We start from the raw sequence: 16,816 nt of genomic DNA, 5'->3' as shown, positions 1-16,816 counted from the left end.
TGCCTGCAGGAGTAATTTTTATTGCTTCTGGAGTTCAGTGTGCATATGAAACCAGAGACTAGATAGATACTTGATGCTCCCTGCATCCTCCCCACATCTCGATAAAGATCCCCCCTCATAATTCTCATAAATGGCCAATCACCCTGGCACCATGATTCAATTGTACAGCAATTGAAGTCCACACTGAATGTGCCCAGAAGTGCCAAACTGACTTTGACTTGTGGCAAAAGTCAAACGTCAGTGGGACAGGGAGCACTCACAGGTCAAGTGACATATTATTGGTGTTTGCTGTGGACAGGTAGAATGGGGTCATTTCTGAGCATGAGAGCAGTGTGGAACCTTAGGGTTATAAGAGTAGCCTGGATCAGCTCTGAAACATTGAGAAGCTGTGATCTTTTCTTCTGGATCCAGGTTTCTTTACAGGTCTCGAAGCCTTCATGACTGGGTTATGGAATTTCATTTAGATTCTTCTGCAGCTCCAAAGCACCTTCCAGAAATGTGTTAAGGGATAACTGAGCTTTAGTTAGGGGTATCCCCAAAAGCCATCATATAAAGTGCAGCAACTGCAGAATGCACCAGTAGAACTGCTCCACAGTTTTCCCATGCTAATGACATTACCAAGATGCTGAGGCCTGAACTGACTGCTTGTTCAGCAGTTGGCTATTAATATTTATAAACCTTAAATAATGCAGGATTTAGCTTACCTGATAGACCATATGTTGCCCCAAGTCCCAGAAAAGCACCTGAGATTGGCAGGGCCACAGCCCTGGGCCAGCCCCAGATACAATCTTGGGAGGAGAAGGGTTTATTCCCTTGAGGACTTGGGTCTCTGGAATGTTCTCCCCCTCGTTAATCACCAAAGCACATTTCCATCATCCTTCAGGGCAAAGCTCTAGGCTCATTTTTCCTTTTTAGTCCAGAGTCTTTTTTATAATTGGACCATGCATGTATTTTATCTTCTCTTACGTCTGACCTTGACGTTACGTGGGCACTTTGCCTAATTAGTGACCATATCTTGATTTTAAAAAAAATATGTTTCTTGCTAAGGTACCTGCTACTCTTTTGGGCACAATAGCCTCTAAATTAACATTTAATGTATGCATAGACATAGATGCATATTAATGAATAATTCATAGCAATTAATAGCTTAGCAACTGAGTTGGGTCCAGAACCACATTGAATATGGACTTAGCCTTAATATTACAGATCTGCATTATTAATGACAGTATCCGATGCTTACAGCTGTGTCAAACCTATTGTGTGTTCTTATTTTTGTGATAGAAACAGCCATCCGCCCCCACCCCCTTCCCCACATTCACACACTCCCCCTGCATTCAGCTGCAATCAATCATTGAGACATTATCAGGGCCCCGTTTTTCTCACTCGGGACCTCTGAAGGGCTCATGTAGGTTTGTAAAATACGATGGAATAAGAGTTTAAAATAAATCTGTTGCCTTCTCCGGCGGGAATGGGGAGCCAGGGACTTGAGGGCGGGCAGGTGGGGTCTGTAGCCCCGCAGCTCATGCAGGGACCGTAGGTAACCAAAGGGTGCAGGGGCGGGGGTTTTGCAACGTGCGGACCTGCCCAGCTGGCAGGCTCCAGTGGCGGATCCTCCCGCTCACAACAGCAGCCGCCTCTCTGCCGAGTCCCGCGGGCTGGTGCTGAAGGGACAGCGCCCGAGGAGCCGAGGCCCCGGAAGGGCGCGTCCTTTGCAGCGGAGCGCTGGGGCGTGCGCCTGCCACACCCACCTCTCCAGCCGGCTACAGGCGCAGCGCAGCGCAGCGCTCGCCCGGGTAGGCGCAGGGTCCCTGCGCGCGCGCGCTAGCTTGCGCCGCCAGCATCAGTCAGTCAAATCTCCGCTCCCACTTAGTGCCCCGGCCCCTGCGGCAGGAGATTTTTTTGGAGGGGGGGGGCTCATTTCGGACCCCGGTGAATGGGCAAAATTCTTCTTCTCTTCCACGCCCCTCTCCCCAGGCCTCCAGGCCTCCCGCCCCCTCCAGGGGACACTGCACGAGCCTGTCACCCCCGGACCCCCCCCACCATATGATTCAGCATTTCCACCTCCCTCAATCCCTCCCCCCCCCCCGCACTGTCCCCCCCTCCTTGCCGGGCTCCCCCTCCAGCTGCTGCCTTGGCCGAGTGTGGAACAAAAGGCTCCGCGCCAGGCTGCATTTGCAGGGGAAGGGGCAGGGATGGAGGGGCGGGGGGAGGAGAGCAGATCCCTTGCAGCTAACTCGCCCCCCTCCTCCTCCTCCAGCAGGGAAGGGGCCGCTCCTCGGAACAACTTGTAGCAGCAGCAGCACGTTGCGCGCAGGCTGCGGGAGGGGGGTGGATGCTCTGAGCAGCGCGGCTCCATTTGCCAATTCGCCAGCCCGCATCACTTCCGGATCAGGCCCCAGCGGCTGCTGCAGAGTGAGGGGCGGGGGGTGAATCCCACCTCCCTCCCTCTCTGGAGGCTGGGAACTTGCAGCCGGCTCCCTTGCCCGTAGCAGGAGCTGCCCCCAGCCCCGCTGGCCATGGCCCCAGCCTCTCCTCTATGAGGGCAGGCGAGCCAGAGCCAGAGCCCGCGGGCGCAGCTGCAGCTGGTGTCTCTCCAGGGGTTTTGATCCGGTCTGGGGTTTGTCCTTAGCAGGGGGAGTCATGGCCGAGAGGCGGCCGGCCGGCCGGCCCGGCGAAGACGAGGAGGTGCCCGCCTTCTTCAAGAACCTGGGCTCCGGCAGCCCCAAGCCAAGGCAGAAATTCTGCGGCATGTTCTGCCCGGTGGAAGGCTCCTTGGAGAACAAGACCATCGATTTCGATTCCCTGTCGGTGGGACGCGGCTCCGGCAAGGTGGTGGCCCAGCAGAGAGACGTGGCCCACCTGGGGGCGGACCCCCACTCCCCCTACTCCAGGAAGGGCGGGGAGCCAGCTGTTGAATTCGGGAGGAAGGTGGAGATCCGGGCGGCCACGGGCAAAGAGGCGCTACAGAACCTTAATGACCAGGTGGGTGCGGCTGGCTGGGGGAAGGAGGGCAGGAGGGAGCGCTGCAGCTTGCACAGGAGTTAGGCTGGGGTGTGTCTGTGTCGGGAGGGGATCTTTAATCAGGCTTCTATTTCACATGCCTCCGCCTTGCATTAAACTTGCCTGCACGTGAGACAGCAGGAGCAGTGAGTCGCATCCTCTGCTCGCCAGACTTGCAATACCAGGGTCGTCTTCTGCACGAGTGGGAGGAGAGGGGGGGATTAGAGAGAGGGCTTGCCTTCCCCTCCCTGCCGCTCCCTTCCTTTCCATCTGCTGATGGAAGCTGACTTTTTGTTTCTTAGGCATTTTCAAGCACTACTCTAGCACAGTGCCCCACCCATCTGATGAAGGCAGCTCACAACAGGATAAAATGCAATTGTAAGCAAAAGAGCAAGTACTGGGCACAACCCAAATCCCCGCCGATTTCCTGAAGGTAACACTCCCCTGGTGCCCAATCCTGAAGGCCTGTCCCAGTTTTCTTTTTTGACTCAGACAGAATTCAATGGGACTTTTGGCCAAGGAAGAATTTTAGGAATCAGCAAATTGACCGAAATGGGCATTTTGCTGGAGTGAGCCTAAATTAGAACTGTAGGAATCTTAGCTTGGATTGTCAAAGGAAAGGGGGGGGGTTCAAATTCCATCGGGAGTAGCTAATCTCATTCAGACTCCTTTGAAAATCCTGGTCTTGACCCATAGTCATAGTCTGCTAACCTACCAAACCATGTACAATTAAGTCCCTCTGAACAAGAATTGTCATACCATAGCTCTGGCTGATCACCTGTAATTTCTTTCCTAGGTAAATTAAAGGCAGTCAACTCAAACAAGCTTTATTTAGATTTAAGCCAAGAAAGATTGTCCCCCTCTGTGAGTTCCACTGACAAACACTAGCCTTGAAGAATCAAGGGAATGAAGAGTTGTCCAGGAATCTGACACACTTCTAGTAGCAAAGTGGGAAAGAGTTCTTCCAAGTATTCCCCCGTGCCCATACCCAAGTATTCCCCCATGCCCATACCCCCAAGGATGCTTATGAAACAACTTCAGTCTAGAATTAATATGAATAGCTGGTACCCACATGGTGATTCACCCAGGGCATGGATGGTATATTCAAGGCAAAAAATCTGGGTGAGATTGTCTATAGGGGCTTGACCTTCAGCACTGAGAAATCATACCCTATATTTATTTGGTACTGCCGAAAACTAAATCTTGATTTTTGCCTGAGAATACCTTGTTCAATTAAGTAGTCCCAGTTAACTAAATTAAATTAATCTCAGGAATAAAATTACTCACCTGCATAAATATTTGCAGGGCATGGGTTCAAGAAGGTTTGTGTGCAAATCAAGACTTAATTTTATGTGGCATTGTTCATACAAACTAACACATGATGCTTCGTGGTACTAACAACAGAAGACCTGTGATGTAGATAGTAGAAAGGTGCAATTATTGTCTTGTGGGGAAAAGTATCCATCTACCATATTAATTGAAAATAGTAAATACGGGTTTATTTGGAGGAAAAATCAGGCATTGTAACAGAATATTAACAGTATTTTTTTAAGTGCCACATTTTATCAGTCTAATAGTCACATTTATAAATATTTTCTTTAGACTTTACTTAAGAAGGCACACAATAATGGCACAATTCACTAGCACTTTTGAATGGTGTTCCATTAGCTGTGCATAATGCTGGCAACAGTCTAGATTTTCCCCCAATGGTGGTATGAAGTCTTCTGTGGTAAATGACTGTTAAGACCCTGGTACTCATTAGCAGGAATGTTGTAGCTTTTATGGTTTCCCAGGTAACAACCTCTGAGTATTGAATTGACTGTCTAGATCCCCAACAGATATAAACTGATGTAGCTTCACTGAAATAAGTGGAGGTGTGTCTGTTTACATAAAATGAGGGGCAGGCTCAATGCATTGATAGAATAAAGGGAAAAGAAAGCACTTGAATCTACTAGACTAAATTCAGACCATTTGGCTTCAATGATTTGCACTTGATTACTCTAGGTCTGAATTTGGCCATTTACTTTCACATGTCAGCTACACAATACAGGTTTATTAATACACTTATAATAGAGCATAACCTAGCTAAGAACAGCCTGTCTGCATTTCTGTATCGATGATAATGTGCAGCATATAAAACAAAATACATTCATTCATAGGCTCCTGAAACTGGAAAATGTAGATTATCTTACAAAAGCCAAGATCTCATAACATGCTGCTTTCTTTTGTTTGGAGCTGAGAATTGTTATGGCCACAACTCACATTCTTCAAAACCCATATGTTTTTGACAGTTTGTTCTCTGGGCTAGAAATCAGAGGGCCATATCACTCTGGTATCAATGGGCAATGGCTCTATTGGAATCAGTGGAGCGAAGCCCAGTTACATTAGTCAAGGATCTGATCCAAAATACATGAAAGCACAGTTATCTTTTCTTCCTGTGTGTAGCATGACCCTATCTTATTCTCAGCAGGCATTATTAATGAGACAACTTGGATCAGCACATTTGATATTTTGCTGTACTCTTAAATTTCTGGAGGATAAAAAAGGAATTTAATTGTCTTGCATTAAATGGCATGTGTAGTTCTGCAGAGTAAGATATGAGGAATCAAAGAGTATGTCTCCCTGGCTATCTGTGGTGTTCCACGGGCACCTCTCCTAGCAGCGTTGTATTGCCATGGTGCCCCAGCTTCCGGGCTTAAAATGATTACTAGTGACATCAGAAAGGGTTTCCATCCTATTTCACACAACATTTCACGGTTAGGTCTTTAGAGGCAGTGTAGCCCAATCAACAGGGCAGACCTTGGGAGTTCTGGGTTCCGTGCCAAGCTCTTCCACTGACTTGCCGAATGGCCTTGGGGCAGTTAACTTCACTTTTCTGTTTCCCCTCCCACTCTTTGTCTATTTAGCTAAGTCTACACTAGCATTTTACAGCGCTGTAACTTTCTGGCTCAGGGGTATGAAAAAACATCCCGCCCCTCCTCCGAAGTTACAACACAAGTTACAGCGCTGTAAAGTGCCTGTGTGAACCAGTGTAAGCTACTTTCCTGCAGGTGTACATAACGCGCTGGGAGAGCTCTCTCCCAGCACTCATGCTGTGGCCATATTCTGAGTTGAAAGCACTGCTGCAGCTGCACTTTAAACTTTTAAGTTTTGTTAAAATGTTGTTAAATTTTGGGTGGGGAATGCCTCACCCTATGGGTTTTGCAGCCAGCAGTAGGATTTGTAGTTATTTGTGTACCCACGATAGTTGTACTTGTTAGCACATTAAAAATAGCAGGGAGGATTCTATGGCACAGTGTCCAACCACAGCTGGACAAACAAGTATGTACCAGGTAAGTTTGAGTAACCCATAATGAAGCCTGGACTCATGGTGTCCTCATTTTATTGTTTAGCTAGAGTGTAGCTAGCACAGGTAGGTCTGTACAAGGTGCATTCCCACCCCTCCAGCAGTGTAGATGTACCCTATGTGTCTGAGCATGTGCTAGTACAGCACTCACCACAATTGGGCACCAACCTTGGAAGGGGCCTCCAGAAAGTACCGTTGCCATAGCCACACTGATTCAGGTAAAAAGACCCAGTGATTTGCTTGAGAAAAGACTTCAAAAGCCTCAAAAGTGGCATCATGAATTTAATTTCACTGCCCAAGTGAAGTGCAAGGAGTAGAAGCAAACAAAAACAATGAAAAGTAAATGAGATTTTAAAAAAATCGAATGTGTTTAATCATAGAATCATAGACGATTAGAACTGGAAGGAACCTCGAGAGGTCATCGAGTCCGGTCCCCTGCCCTCATGGCAGGACCAAATACTGTCTAGACCATCCCTGATAGACATTTATCTAACCTACTCTTAAATATCTCCACAGATGGAGATTCCACAACCTCCCTGGGCAATTTATTCCAGTGTTTGACTACCCTGACAGTTAGGAACTTTTTCCTAATGTCCAACCTAAACCTCCCTTGCTGCAGTTTAAGCTTCTTGTTCTATCCTCAGAGGCTAAGATGAACAAGTTTTCTCCCTCCTCCTTATGACACCCTTTTAGATACTTGAAAACTGCTATCATGTCCCCCCCTCAATCTTTTCTATACTAAACTAAACAAACCCAATTCTTTCAGCCTTCCCTCATCGCTCATGTTCTCTAGACCTTTAATCATTCTTGTTGCTTTTCTCTAGACCCTCTCCAATTTCTCCACATCTTTCTTGAAATGTGGTGCCCAGAACTGGACACAATACTCTGAGGCCTAACTAGCACAGAGTAGAGAGGAAGAATGACTTCTCGTGTCGTGCTCACAACACACCTGTTAATACATCCCAGAATCATGTTTGCATTTTTTGCAACAGCATCACACTGCTGCCTCATATTCAGCTTGTGGTCCACTATAACCCCTAGATCCCTTTCTGCTGTACTCCTTCCTAGGCAGTCGCTTCCCATTCTGTATGTATGGAACTGATTGTTCCTTCCTAAGTGGAGCATTTTGCATTTGTCTTTATTAAACTTCATCCTGTTTACCTCAGACCATTTCTCCAATTTGTCCAGATCATTTTGAATTATGACCCTATCCTCCAGATTAGTCGCAACCCCTCCTAGTTTGGTATCATCTGCAAACTTAATAAACGTACTTTCTATGCCAATATCTAAATCGTTGATGAAGATATTGAACAGAGCCGGTCCCAAAACAGACCCCTGCGGAACCCCACTTGTTATACTTTTCCAGCAGGATTGTGAGCCATTAATATCTCCTGAGTATGGTTATCCAGCCACCTTATATGCACCCACCTTATAGTAGCCCCATCTAAGTTGTATTTGCCTAGTTTATTGATAAGAATATCATGCGAGACCATATCAAATGCCTTACTAAAGTCTAGGTATTCCACATGCACCGCTTCTTCCTTATCCACAAGACTTATTACCCTATCAAAGAAAGAAATCAGATTGGTTTGATATGATTTGTTCTTTACAGATCCATGCTGGCTGTTCCCTATCACCTTGCCACCTTCCAAGTGTTTACAGATGATTTCCTTAATTACTTGCTCCATTATCTTCCCTGGCACAGAAGTTAAACTAACTGGTCTGTAGTTTCCTGGGTTGTTCTTATTTCCCTTTTTATAAATGGGCACTATATTTGCCCCTTTCCAGTCTTCTGGAATCTCTCCTGTCTCCCATGATTTTCCAAAGATGATAGCTAGAGGCTCAGATGCCTCCTCTATCAGCTTCTTGAGTATTCTAGGATGCATTTCATCAGGCCCTGGTGACTTGCATTAAGGGTATATCTAAACTACTTCCCTCTGTGGAAAGAGGGATGTAAATTAGGCAAATTGAAAGTGCAAATGAAGCAGGGATTTAAATAATGGCGTCTGAGCCCTTTTTCGAAAAAGAGTTTTTTTTGAAAGTGCTGTCTAGAGTTTTTTTGAAAGTGCTGCTCTTTCTTTAAAAAAAACAAAAACAAAAACCACACCCCTTTTTTCAATAGCTCTCGTACTCCTACATGGTAAAACTAGTACTCCGAGGAGTACGGGATCTTTAGAAAAAGGGTGACTTTTTTTTTTCAAAAGAACTGCATCTAGACGGTGCTTTCACTGCTTTGTGCCTCGGTTTCCTCTTTTCTAAAGGGGGCTAATAATATTTCGCTACTTCAGAGCTGGGGAAAGGTTGCGAGGTTTAGGTGATCAGTGTTTGCTCTTTGTCCCATGATATCAATGGATTTTTGTGGCATAAAGCATTGTTTGCTTCTAATCCAACTATGGATGAAGGGTATTTATTCTGCCCTTTATGGCTTGTCCCCTATGCTGTGCATAGGCAGAAATTCAGGCTCTATCTTTACAGTCCTCATGTTCCCACTGAAGTCTGTGGGCATGTTGAGTGTTGACTGAAGAAAAGGTGGATGCTCCAGATGTCTAGTTATCTAGAAGGATTACTTTTCCTTGGGGCATAGATAACTGTCTCGTACTATATTTGAATAGCATGTAGCTCAGTGGGGCCCTTATGAGACAAATTAATAACAATGGCTAATAAACACAAACTGGGAAAGCATTTCTATTTTAAAACTGGTCAACACCAAGGGGCTAAACTGAGTTTACCGTACAAGGAAAAAGAGGTTCCCGAAATAGTCTTGCAAACTGGCCAAATGACTGGGGTTGTTGAAAAATCCTCAAGCTCCTATGACCATGTTTGCCTGTCCCTGCAAAAAACGATGACTAACAGGACACTGTACAGAGCACAAAAAAACTTAGACATTGGAATGCTAATGGAGCCATTGTGCAAAGCACAGTAGAGGTTGTTCCAAACAGCTGGAAATGCGGTTCCAAGTTTAATTTGTTATGATGCCAGTAATTTTTCTAGCCTTGCTTCAATAATCACTGCTTGCAGAATAATTACACAGAGAAATGACTTGCATATTCTCCCAAAGGATCATAATCATTTCTCTGGCTACTGAAAAGCCATTTGTCTGGCTATTGAAAAGCCAAACAAAATTCTGCAAGCTTCCTGGATCCCTCATTAACACACCAGTCTACATGTCAGGGGGATGTTACCCATTCTGAGAGTAGATTATAAAGTCTTCTATGAAGGGCTTGTCAAGAATTTACCAATTCACTCATCATTCTGTCAGATGCAGAAAAGAATCCAGGTCTTTGATATGGAGCCAACAAATACCATTTGGACTAACGAGGTTCAACTGTTTGGGCCAGATGTTCAGCAGGTGTAAATTGGCACTGATCTATTTTGGGGCTTTACACCTGCTGAAGAAACAACTTCAGGGAGCAGAATTTGCCTTCCTGTATATTGACAGTACTGATGGGGCACAGTAGTGAAGCAGTCGAGTGCTTTGAAAGCAACCCCCATACAAATAACAGGAACACAGTTTAAAATGATTAACTCATATAAGCTACAAGGCAGTCTTCCAGGTCTGGCCCAAGTGTCTTATGGACCAGGCTGTGTCTTAATTCCTCCTATTATTTGTCATGTGTGCTGTATGTTAAATTTGATTCTGTATCCAGTAGGGTTTTTGGAGATGAGATAATTTTTTTGTGGGGGGGAACCCTTAAAAAAGAGTGGTCCTGTCACATCTTCAGAGAGTATCATGAGCTTTCACGGGCACAATCCGCTTATTTTGGCAGCCAGCTCTGTACCCCAACTAGAGCACCTCAGTTCCCCTGTTCTACACAAACTGCTCTCTCATTTGAATTCCTAAACTAGGGAGGCTTCACTGGGGAGCAAACTTGTGGAAGGATCTAAGGCCCAGCTCCAAAATACCTTGAGATCTGGGTCCAATATACCAAGAATCGACCATCTTTGTGCTAAGATTCAAACACAAAGGAGATTCCCATTCCATGGCACTGATACCAAATGATAAGTTGATGGCGAGATCTACTAGGGCTGTAAAAATGGAACGGTGGAGCCGCTAACAATCACAGCGATTCCACGCGCTGCGGGCTCTGCAGTATAAAGCTTAAGTATTATACGGCAGAGCCAGCAGTGGAGGCTCCCCTGGGAGTGGCTGCCGGCCTTGCTCCTGGGGAGGCATTGCTGTGGGCTCTACAGCTGGCTCCCTGGGAGCGTGGCTGGCAGCGTTCCTGCTCCCAGGAAGCCAGCATGTAACTTGAGGCAAGGGGAGCCCGGCCCACTGTGGACAGGGGCCAGTCAGGTGCGTGCTGCAAGGCTGCAGCAGCTCTTATCTTGGGCGGGTGCCGAGATGCTCTAGTCCCTATTGGTCAACTGGAACCAGCAAGTCTCACCCACTAAGGCTTAATTGGTTAACCTCTTACGTCCCTAAGACCTACCCCGATATTTTTCCTGTCAGAATTTCCCCCAATACAGCAGAGCAGTTGAAGCCACTGTTCATATCCACACAGGACATGAATCTGCTACATCTTCCAGCTTGTTTGTTAGCTGAAACTGGAGGGCCACATCCTTTCCCTTTGGAAGGCCTCTGTTCAGGTGCAGTGATGAGCAGTTTGGCAACTTGACAGTAGATTGTGAGCGCTTTGGGGAGTGTCCTTTTATGATGTTTGTATAGCGCCTTGCAGAATGAGGCTGTGATCCCTGAGGTGCTACTGCAATGTATAAGCACTGCCAGACTGGGGCTATGTCTAGACGGCAGGCTTCTTTCGGAAGAAACTTTTCTGGAAGAGATCTTCCGAAAAAACTTTTCCAAAAGAGAGAATCTACACTGCAAAATTGCATCAAAAACATGATCTGCTTTTTCAGAAGACAGCGTCCACACTGAATGGACGCTCTCTTGCATTTAAGCTGCGATTATTATGGACCAAGTGGCCACCAGGGCACCTGTGCTTTTTCTTCTTTCCTCTTCTTTCAAAAGAACTCCCTCTTCCCTGTCCACACACTCCTTTTTCTAAAACTGCTCTTTTGGAAAAAGGTTTCTTCCTCGTAGAAAGAGGTTTACTAATGTTGGAAAAACCCCTCTGTTCTTTTGATTTTTTTTTCTGAAAGACCGCGATTGCAGTGTGGACGTAAGTAGACTTTTTTTTTTTTTTTTTTTTTGAAAATGGCCTTTTTTTCTGTACAAACTCTGCAGTGTTTGTGCATACCCTGAGTCAGACAAATGGTGCATTGAGCCCAGCATCATATCTCCAATGGTGGCCAGTACCAGACCTCCAGGGAGAGTGTACAGAACAGGGCAATTTTACCCTGTCTGCTCCTCCCAGCATCTAGCAGTCAGAGGTTTAAGGCTGCCCTGAGCATGGGGTTACATCCATTGTGCCCTGCAAGCTGTGTGCTTGTGCAGCTGCTCAGGAGAGAGTCATATACTGCCCAGCTGATTAGCAGAGTGCCCATAGCTAGGTTTTGTTTTTACTGGTGGTGCACATTGGTATGTGCCTCAGTGCACATAAAATGTATTCCGCACGTGGACAGAAAAGATTAGAGGGGACATTGGTTACATCCCTAACCCTCTTAACTAGCAGCCACTGATGAATCTATCCTCCACGAACTTACCCAGGTTTTTTTTTAACCTAGTTATAGCCATGACATTGAGTTCCGCAGGTTAATTGTGCATTGTCAGAAAAACTATTTCTTCGTTTGTATTAATCCCTCTGCCTCTGAATGACCCCTCGTTTCTGTATTGTGTGACAGGGTACATAATACTTCTCTATTTGCTTTTTCTACACCATTCTTGAATTCATAGACCTCTATCCTATCCCTCCTAAATTGTCCATTTTATAAGCTGACCAGTCTTAAGCTTTCTGTACCCTTGATAATCTTTGTTGCCCTTCTCTATTCCTGTTTCCAGTTCCGCTATATTCTTTTTTTTATGAGATGAAGCTATCCTACCTGGGCACAATGTTCAAGGTGTGGCTGCACCAGGGATTAGTAGCATGATATTTTCGGTCTTCTTTTCTGCCCTTTGCCTAATAATTAATGCAAAGTATTAGTAAGCAGTGGTAATAATAACAGTTGCAAAAGGGTGGTGCTTGTTTTGAGATGAGAACAGCGGTGGGTCCAAAATGCTTGGGATAACTTTGATCTGTCCTGGACATGGAAACCATTATCTCTGTGTTATATACGCATGCCTCTCTCTGCCTCATCCAAAGAACATTTATGTCTGTGAAAGCTTCCAGCCAGGGGTCTGGAACTTTCAAAGGAGTTTAAAGGAAGCAGGTACCCTGTTCCCATTGAAAGTCATAAGAAACTTGATTCCTGGTGTTGGTGTTTCAGTTCAACTTCTGGAGGCTCCTGCTTTAAATCTGGAGGTTGTAGGTTTGAACTTTGCTGATACAAGCCCTTATATAAGGGTCTGGGTGAACCATCCCTATGTTTCTCGAGACATTAAGAGCAAAAATGGGAATTAATCCAGAGAGACTTTTATATGCTTCTATTGACCTGTTTGTGCAAATGGAAAATAAACCTTCCACTCATAGCCACAGATACTATTTATTATAACGTCTGACCATAGAGGCTGAAAATAGTCATAAGATTGTAACCCCATGTGCATTTAAGTTATGCTGTAACATTTATTAGCCATCAAAATAAATACATAAATAAACCACTAGTCACAGAAACTTCCCTAGGTAATTCATAGCTATTAAAAATGGACATTTCTTTCATTGCTTTTTGGGAAGGACACATGTGCTCCTACAGATATTTACCAACTAACTGCTAATCCTTTAGTACTTGAGAGCATGTGGGTGGCATGTTGTACTCAATGGGGCTCTGTGCTGGGGCAGCAATGTACAGTGATGAGCAGGGCCACAGTCACCTATATTTTTAGAAGAATTTGTGTACCTGTCTGTCTGTCCGTCCATCTATAAGTCCATTTGTTCAAGAACTCCTCCTAAATGGTATGAGTGAGGACCACCAAATTTGGAATGCAGCTTCCTCTTATCATAATTAAAGCAAGGTCAGGGTTTGGTTGTGCCAGGACAATGGGATGTGCCTGGAATTCGATGGTTTCCCATCAAACGGAAAGGGAGGGTTGTGATAACAGGGACAGTTATACTGCAGAATGACCACAGGGGGGCAGCGAGCATTGGGGACTGTTATACTCCAGAATGACTCCCGGGGAGCAACAAGCAAGTACACTTCCCCCTCCCTTGACAGTCCCAGAGAGCCGCTGAACACCCCCCCACCACTCTAACAGTTCCAGGGAGCTGTGGAGCAGCTGGTGGACAGGTAGCCCGGCCCCCACCCACCTGTTCTGACCCTGGAGAGCACCACCCACTCCCTTGAGCCTTGCCCACACCTCCCAACCCTGACTCCTTCGCCACCAGATCCCTGCCCTGATCGCCTCCCCTCCCCGTATATCTCCAAGCCCCACTGATTCCTGAATTCCCCCCCACTTGCAACCGCCTGCACTGCAGGGCCCAAAAAACACCGGGTAAATCTTCTAGTCTTACCACATATTTTAGAAATACGTATGTTTGTCTGAGTCTGTCCGTGAGTCCATTTGTTCAAGAACTCGTCCTAGCTCTTTCCGTTTAGGAGCACCAACTTTGGTAGGCAGCTTCCTCTTATCATACTTTAAAATAAGGTCAGCGTTTGGTTGTGCCAGAACAATGGGATGTGCCTAGAATGAATTTGTTTCTCCTAAAATGGAAGGTTGGGGTCTGGCAGGAAGGAGTTACATTAGAGAATGACCACAGGGGGGCAGCAAGAGGCCAGAGATGGCGACTGGAACAGTTATAACCCCATTGGGCCAGCAGGGGGCAGCGGTGGAGAAAGGGACAACGATCTACTGTATATTTCAGAGAGTTTGTCTGTGTGTCTGTCTTACACCCCTTCCCTGGCTGTGCCCGCTGGAGCTGCAGCAGCCATGGAGAGGTGTTTCTCAGCTGGTCCCAAGTTCCTGCAGTGAGAGAGGGCTGTGGTTGTCCTCTCTCCCCGGGGCAGCCTGCAAACTGAACCCTTCCTCCCCAGCCCCACCCCAGAGCAATGATTTAAATGGAAAAAAAAATTAATTGAGTTAAGGACCCGAGCAATGATGGGTAAATCTGCTAGTTATGAATAAATGAAAACTTTGTTGGGCCAATCCTACTCCTCCTGAAGGCAATAAAAAAAAAAACCCTCCCATTGATATCAGTGACTGCAGGAGCAGCTAATGGAGGCAGCTTTATTAGCATGTGTCTGTCTTCCTAAGGAAAAAGATAGATAGCTTGTTGTGTCTGTTTCTAAGCTGGTTCTCGCGTACTGATGCTGTTTTGCTGGCATTTCCAGTATTACCAGAGAAGGTTTCAATCCAGCCTGATCCCTCTTTTCCTTGCACTTCAAAATTATACATTTCTGTTCACATGCCATCACACAATGTCATTAGGGAAAGGTTTTAAAGAATTTAATAGGGATAAAATCAACCACACGTGGTAGAAACTCAGCTGAGTCCTATTGCAATTACTCTAAAATCCCAGAGACTTAAATAAAGAAAGATCCTTTCCATACATTGTATAGCAGGAATGTAATTCTCCACTGCGTTTGATAGGACAGTCCAAAAAACCTATTGAGCCATATCCTAAGCTGGTGTAAATAAGTGTAGCTCCATTGACGTCAAATGGAATGGTGTTAATTTACACCAATGGAGGAGATGGAACTGAGAGAGATTCTCATTCCCTATTTAAATTCTATCTATAGGACCTCAGATCGTATCAGAGCGTTCATGTGTGTTTGAAGACCATGATTTGAAGGCAAACACAAAGAAAATGGAAGTTATGTAAGTAGGGGATATGGAAGAAGAGCTGTTGAGCGAAGTTTGAGGAGAGAAGCTGAACCAGAAGATTTGGTGCCCTTGCGAAGAACATGCTGTGCTATCGGAGAGAGTTTTGGGAAACTGAAATGAAGACCCAGTGTGCAGGGGCAGCAGTGAAAAAGGTGACCGGAATAGTTTGGTCCTGGCAATTAAGTAAATAATTGAAAGGAAGAAGCCTGTGCTGTGTTGGTTCATGCCTGCTGTATTGTCAATAAATGGGTTTTACAGAGATGGAAGAAAAGAAGATTGAGGTAGTAGAAATAATACACTGAGAACAATGGCAGACCAACGGACAGAAGACAAAGTACACATGGAAGAAGTGAGGAGGAAGATGAAATTAGCACTTTCAGTGATAGGCTGGAGAGCACGTTTCAGATGGGCAAGACGTGATAATGAGAGATCCATGACCAGCAAAGACACCATGAGAGGAAGAAGATAGCAAGAAAAGCCATGGAAGACCAAGGATAGGATGGACACTTTGGCAAGGGAAGATGGAAGAGAAAAGGACGGGAACTCCAAGACCTATGAACCTGTGCCATAAACTGGAAGGAGTTGTGAAGAATTGTGGGTACCTCCAATGCCATGTTAAGGTTTGGCCTGTCTACTGGGCAGTGTTCCTTGAACACGAAACACGCTCTAGTGCGAAGGATCTGCCATTTTGAGCCCAGTAGAGGCAAAATCTGATGACAGCCATGGTGGAGCCATTGGCCAACAAACCACTGTGACCATGCTGAGCAAAGAGTGGGCAGGATTTGTAGAGGCTGTCCAGGGACTTGCAAGCATGGTGTGAGTCTTTGTGTGGCAAAGGGATGTTAAATTGTGTGCAATCAGCCAGTCGAGTAGTCAATGGATAGTCCATCCGTTACTCAATAAGGGAGGAAACTGCAGAGCCGCAGAAGAGCTAGCTCTTGACCCTGGGAGCTAACCCCACTGCGGCTCTGCTTTTTAAATGTATTAAGAGCCGTCAGGCAGAGGTGCAGCAAGGTGGGGGGACAGCTGATTCCCGGCTTGTTCCTGGTCCTCCCCCCCCCCCAGCTGCGCCTCTTGTTTTAAATGTATTTAAAGCCTGGCAACTCTTAATACATTTAAAAAGCAGAATCACAGCATCTGGGACTGGGCGTGAGATGGGAATCAGCCGATTCCCGGCTCGCACCTCATCCCCTGCTATGCCTCTGCCTCCCCAACCCCTCAGATGGTGCAGGGGAAAACTGGCTTTTAAGCCGGCTCCCCCCAGCACTGGCTTCTGCTCCCCCCCACCCTTGCTGCCTCACTCTGATAGTGTCAGCGAGGGGGAGGGAGGGGAAGCAACTAGTCATATCAGGTAGTCGACTAGTCACTTACATCCCTAGTGTGGCATGTGGTGGGTGGAAAGACTTGGGAACATGTGAGGCACAACTACCTTATCCCCCCGGGTGTGGGGTGGGGAGGAAAGGGCTTGCATCCGGCCCTGCAGAGGCTATTATAACTATTGGGCTATAGCCCCCATGGAATTGCAGAGCAGCTACTCTCAAATCTTGGGGAAGAACCCTTCCTCCTATCATGGTGCACAACCAGACCATTTACTTTTTAATTTGGGATTTAATTGGTGCCTAGGCTCTGTGCATTGGGCAATTCCACCCTTGAGGAGG

The 16,816-nt window shown here is 46.1% G+C and overlaps 1 protein-coding gene across 2 annotated transcripts in view; it reads left to right on the top strand.

The window, feature by feature from the left end:
- The first annotated feature begins 2,519 nt into the window (after positions 1 to 2,519).
- DPYSL2 (dihydropyrimidinase like 2) overlaps positions 2,520 to 16,816 on the top strand; it is a 91,756-nt gene continuing 77,459 nt past the window's right edge. Inside the window, exon 1 of one of the 2 annotated variants that reach the window (XM_075911075.1) lies at positions 2,520 to 2,982. In XM_075911075.1, the coding sequence (XP_075767190.1) occupies positions 2,641 to 2,982 (342 nt within the window). In that variant the 5' untranslated portion in view covers positions 2,520 to 2,640. The remainder of the gene's footprint in view (positions 2,983 to 16,816) is intronic. The other variant, XM_075911071.1, reaches the window with a different exon arrangement.

The sequence above is a fragment of the Pelodiscus sinensis genome, chromosome 28 (assembly GCF_049634645.1).
Source record: "Pelodiscus sinensis isolate JC-2024 chromosome 28, ASM4963464v1, whole genome shotgun sequence".
NCBI classification, from domain to species: domain Eukaryota; kingdom Metazoa; phylum Chordata; order Testudines; family Trionychidae; genus Pelodiscus; species Pelodiscus sinensis.
This window is presented reverse-complemented; position numbering and strand designations above follow the sequence as displayed.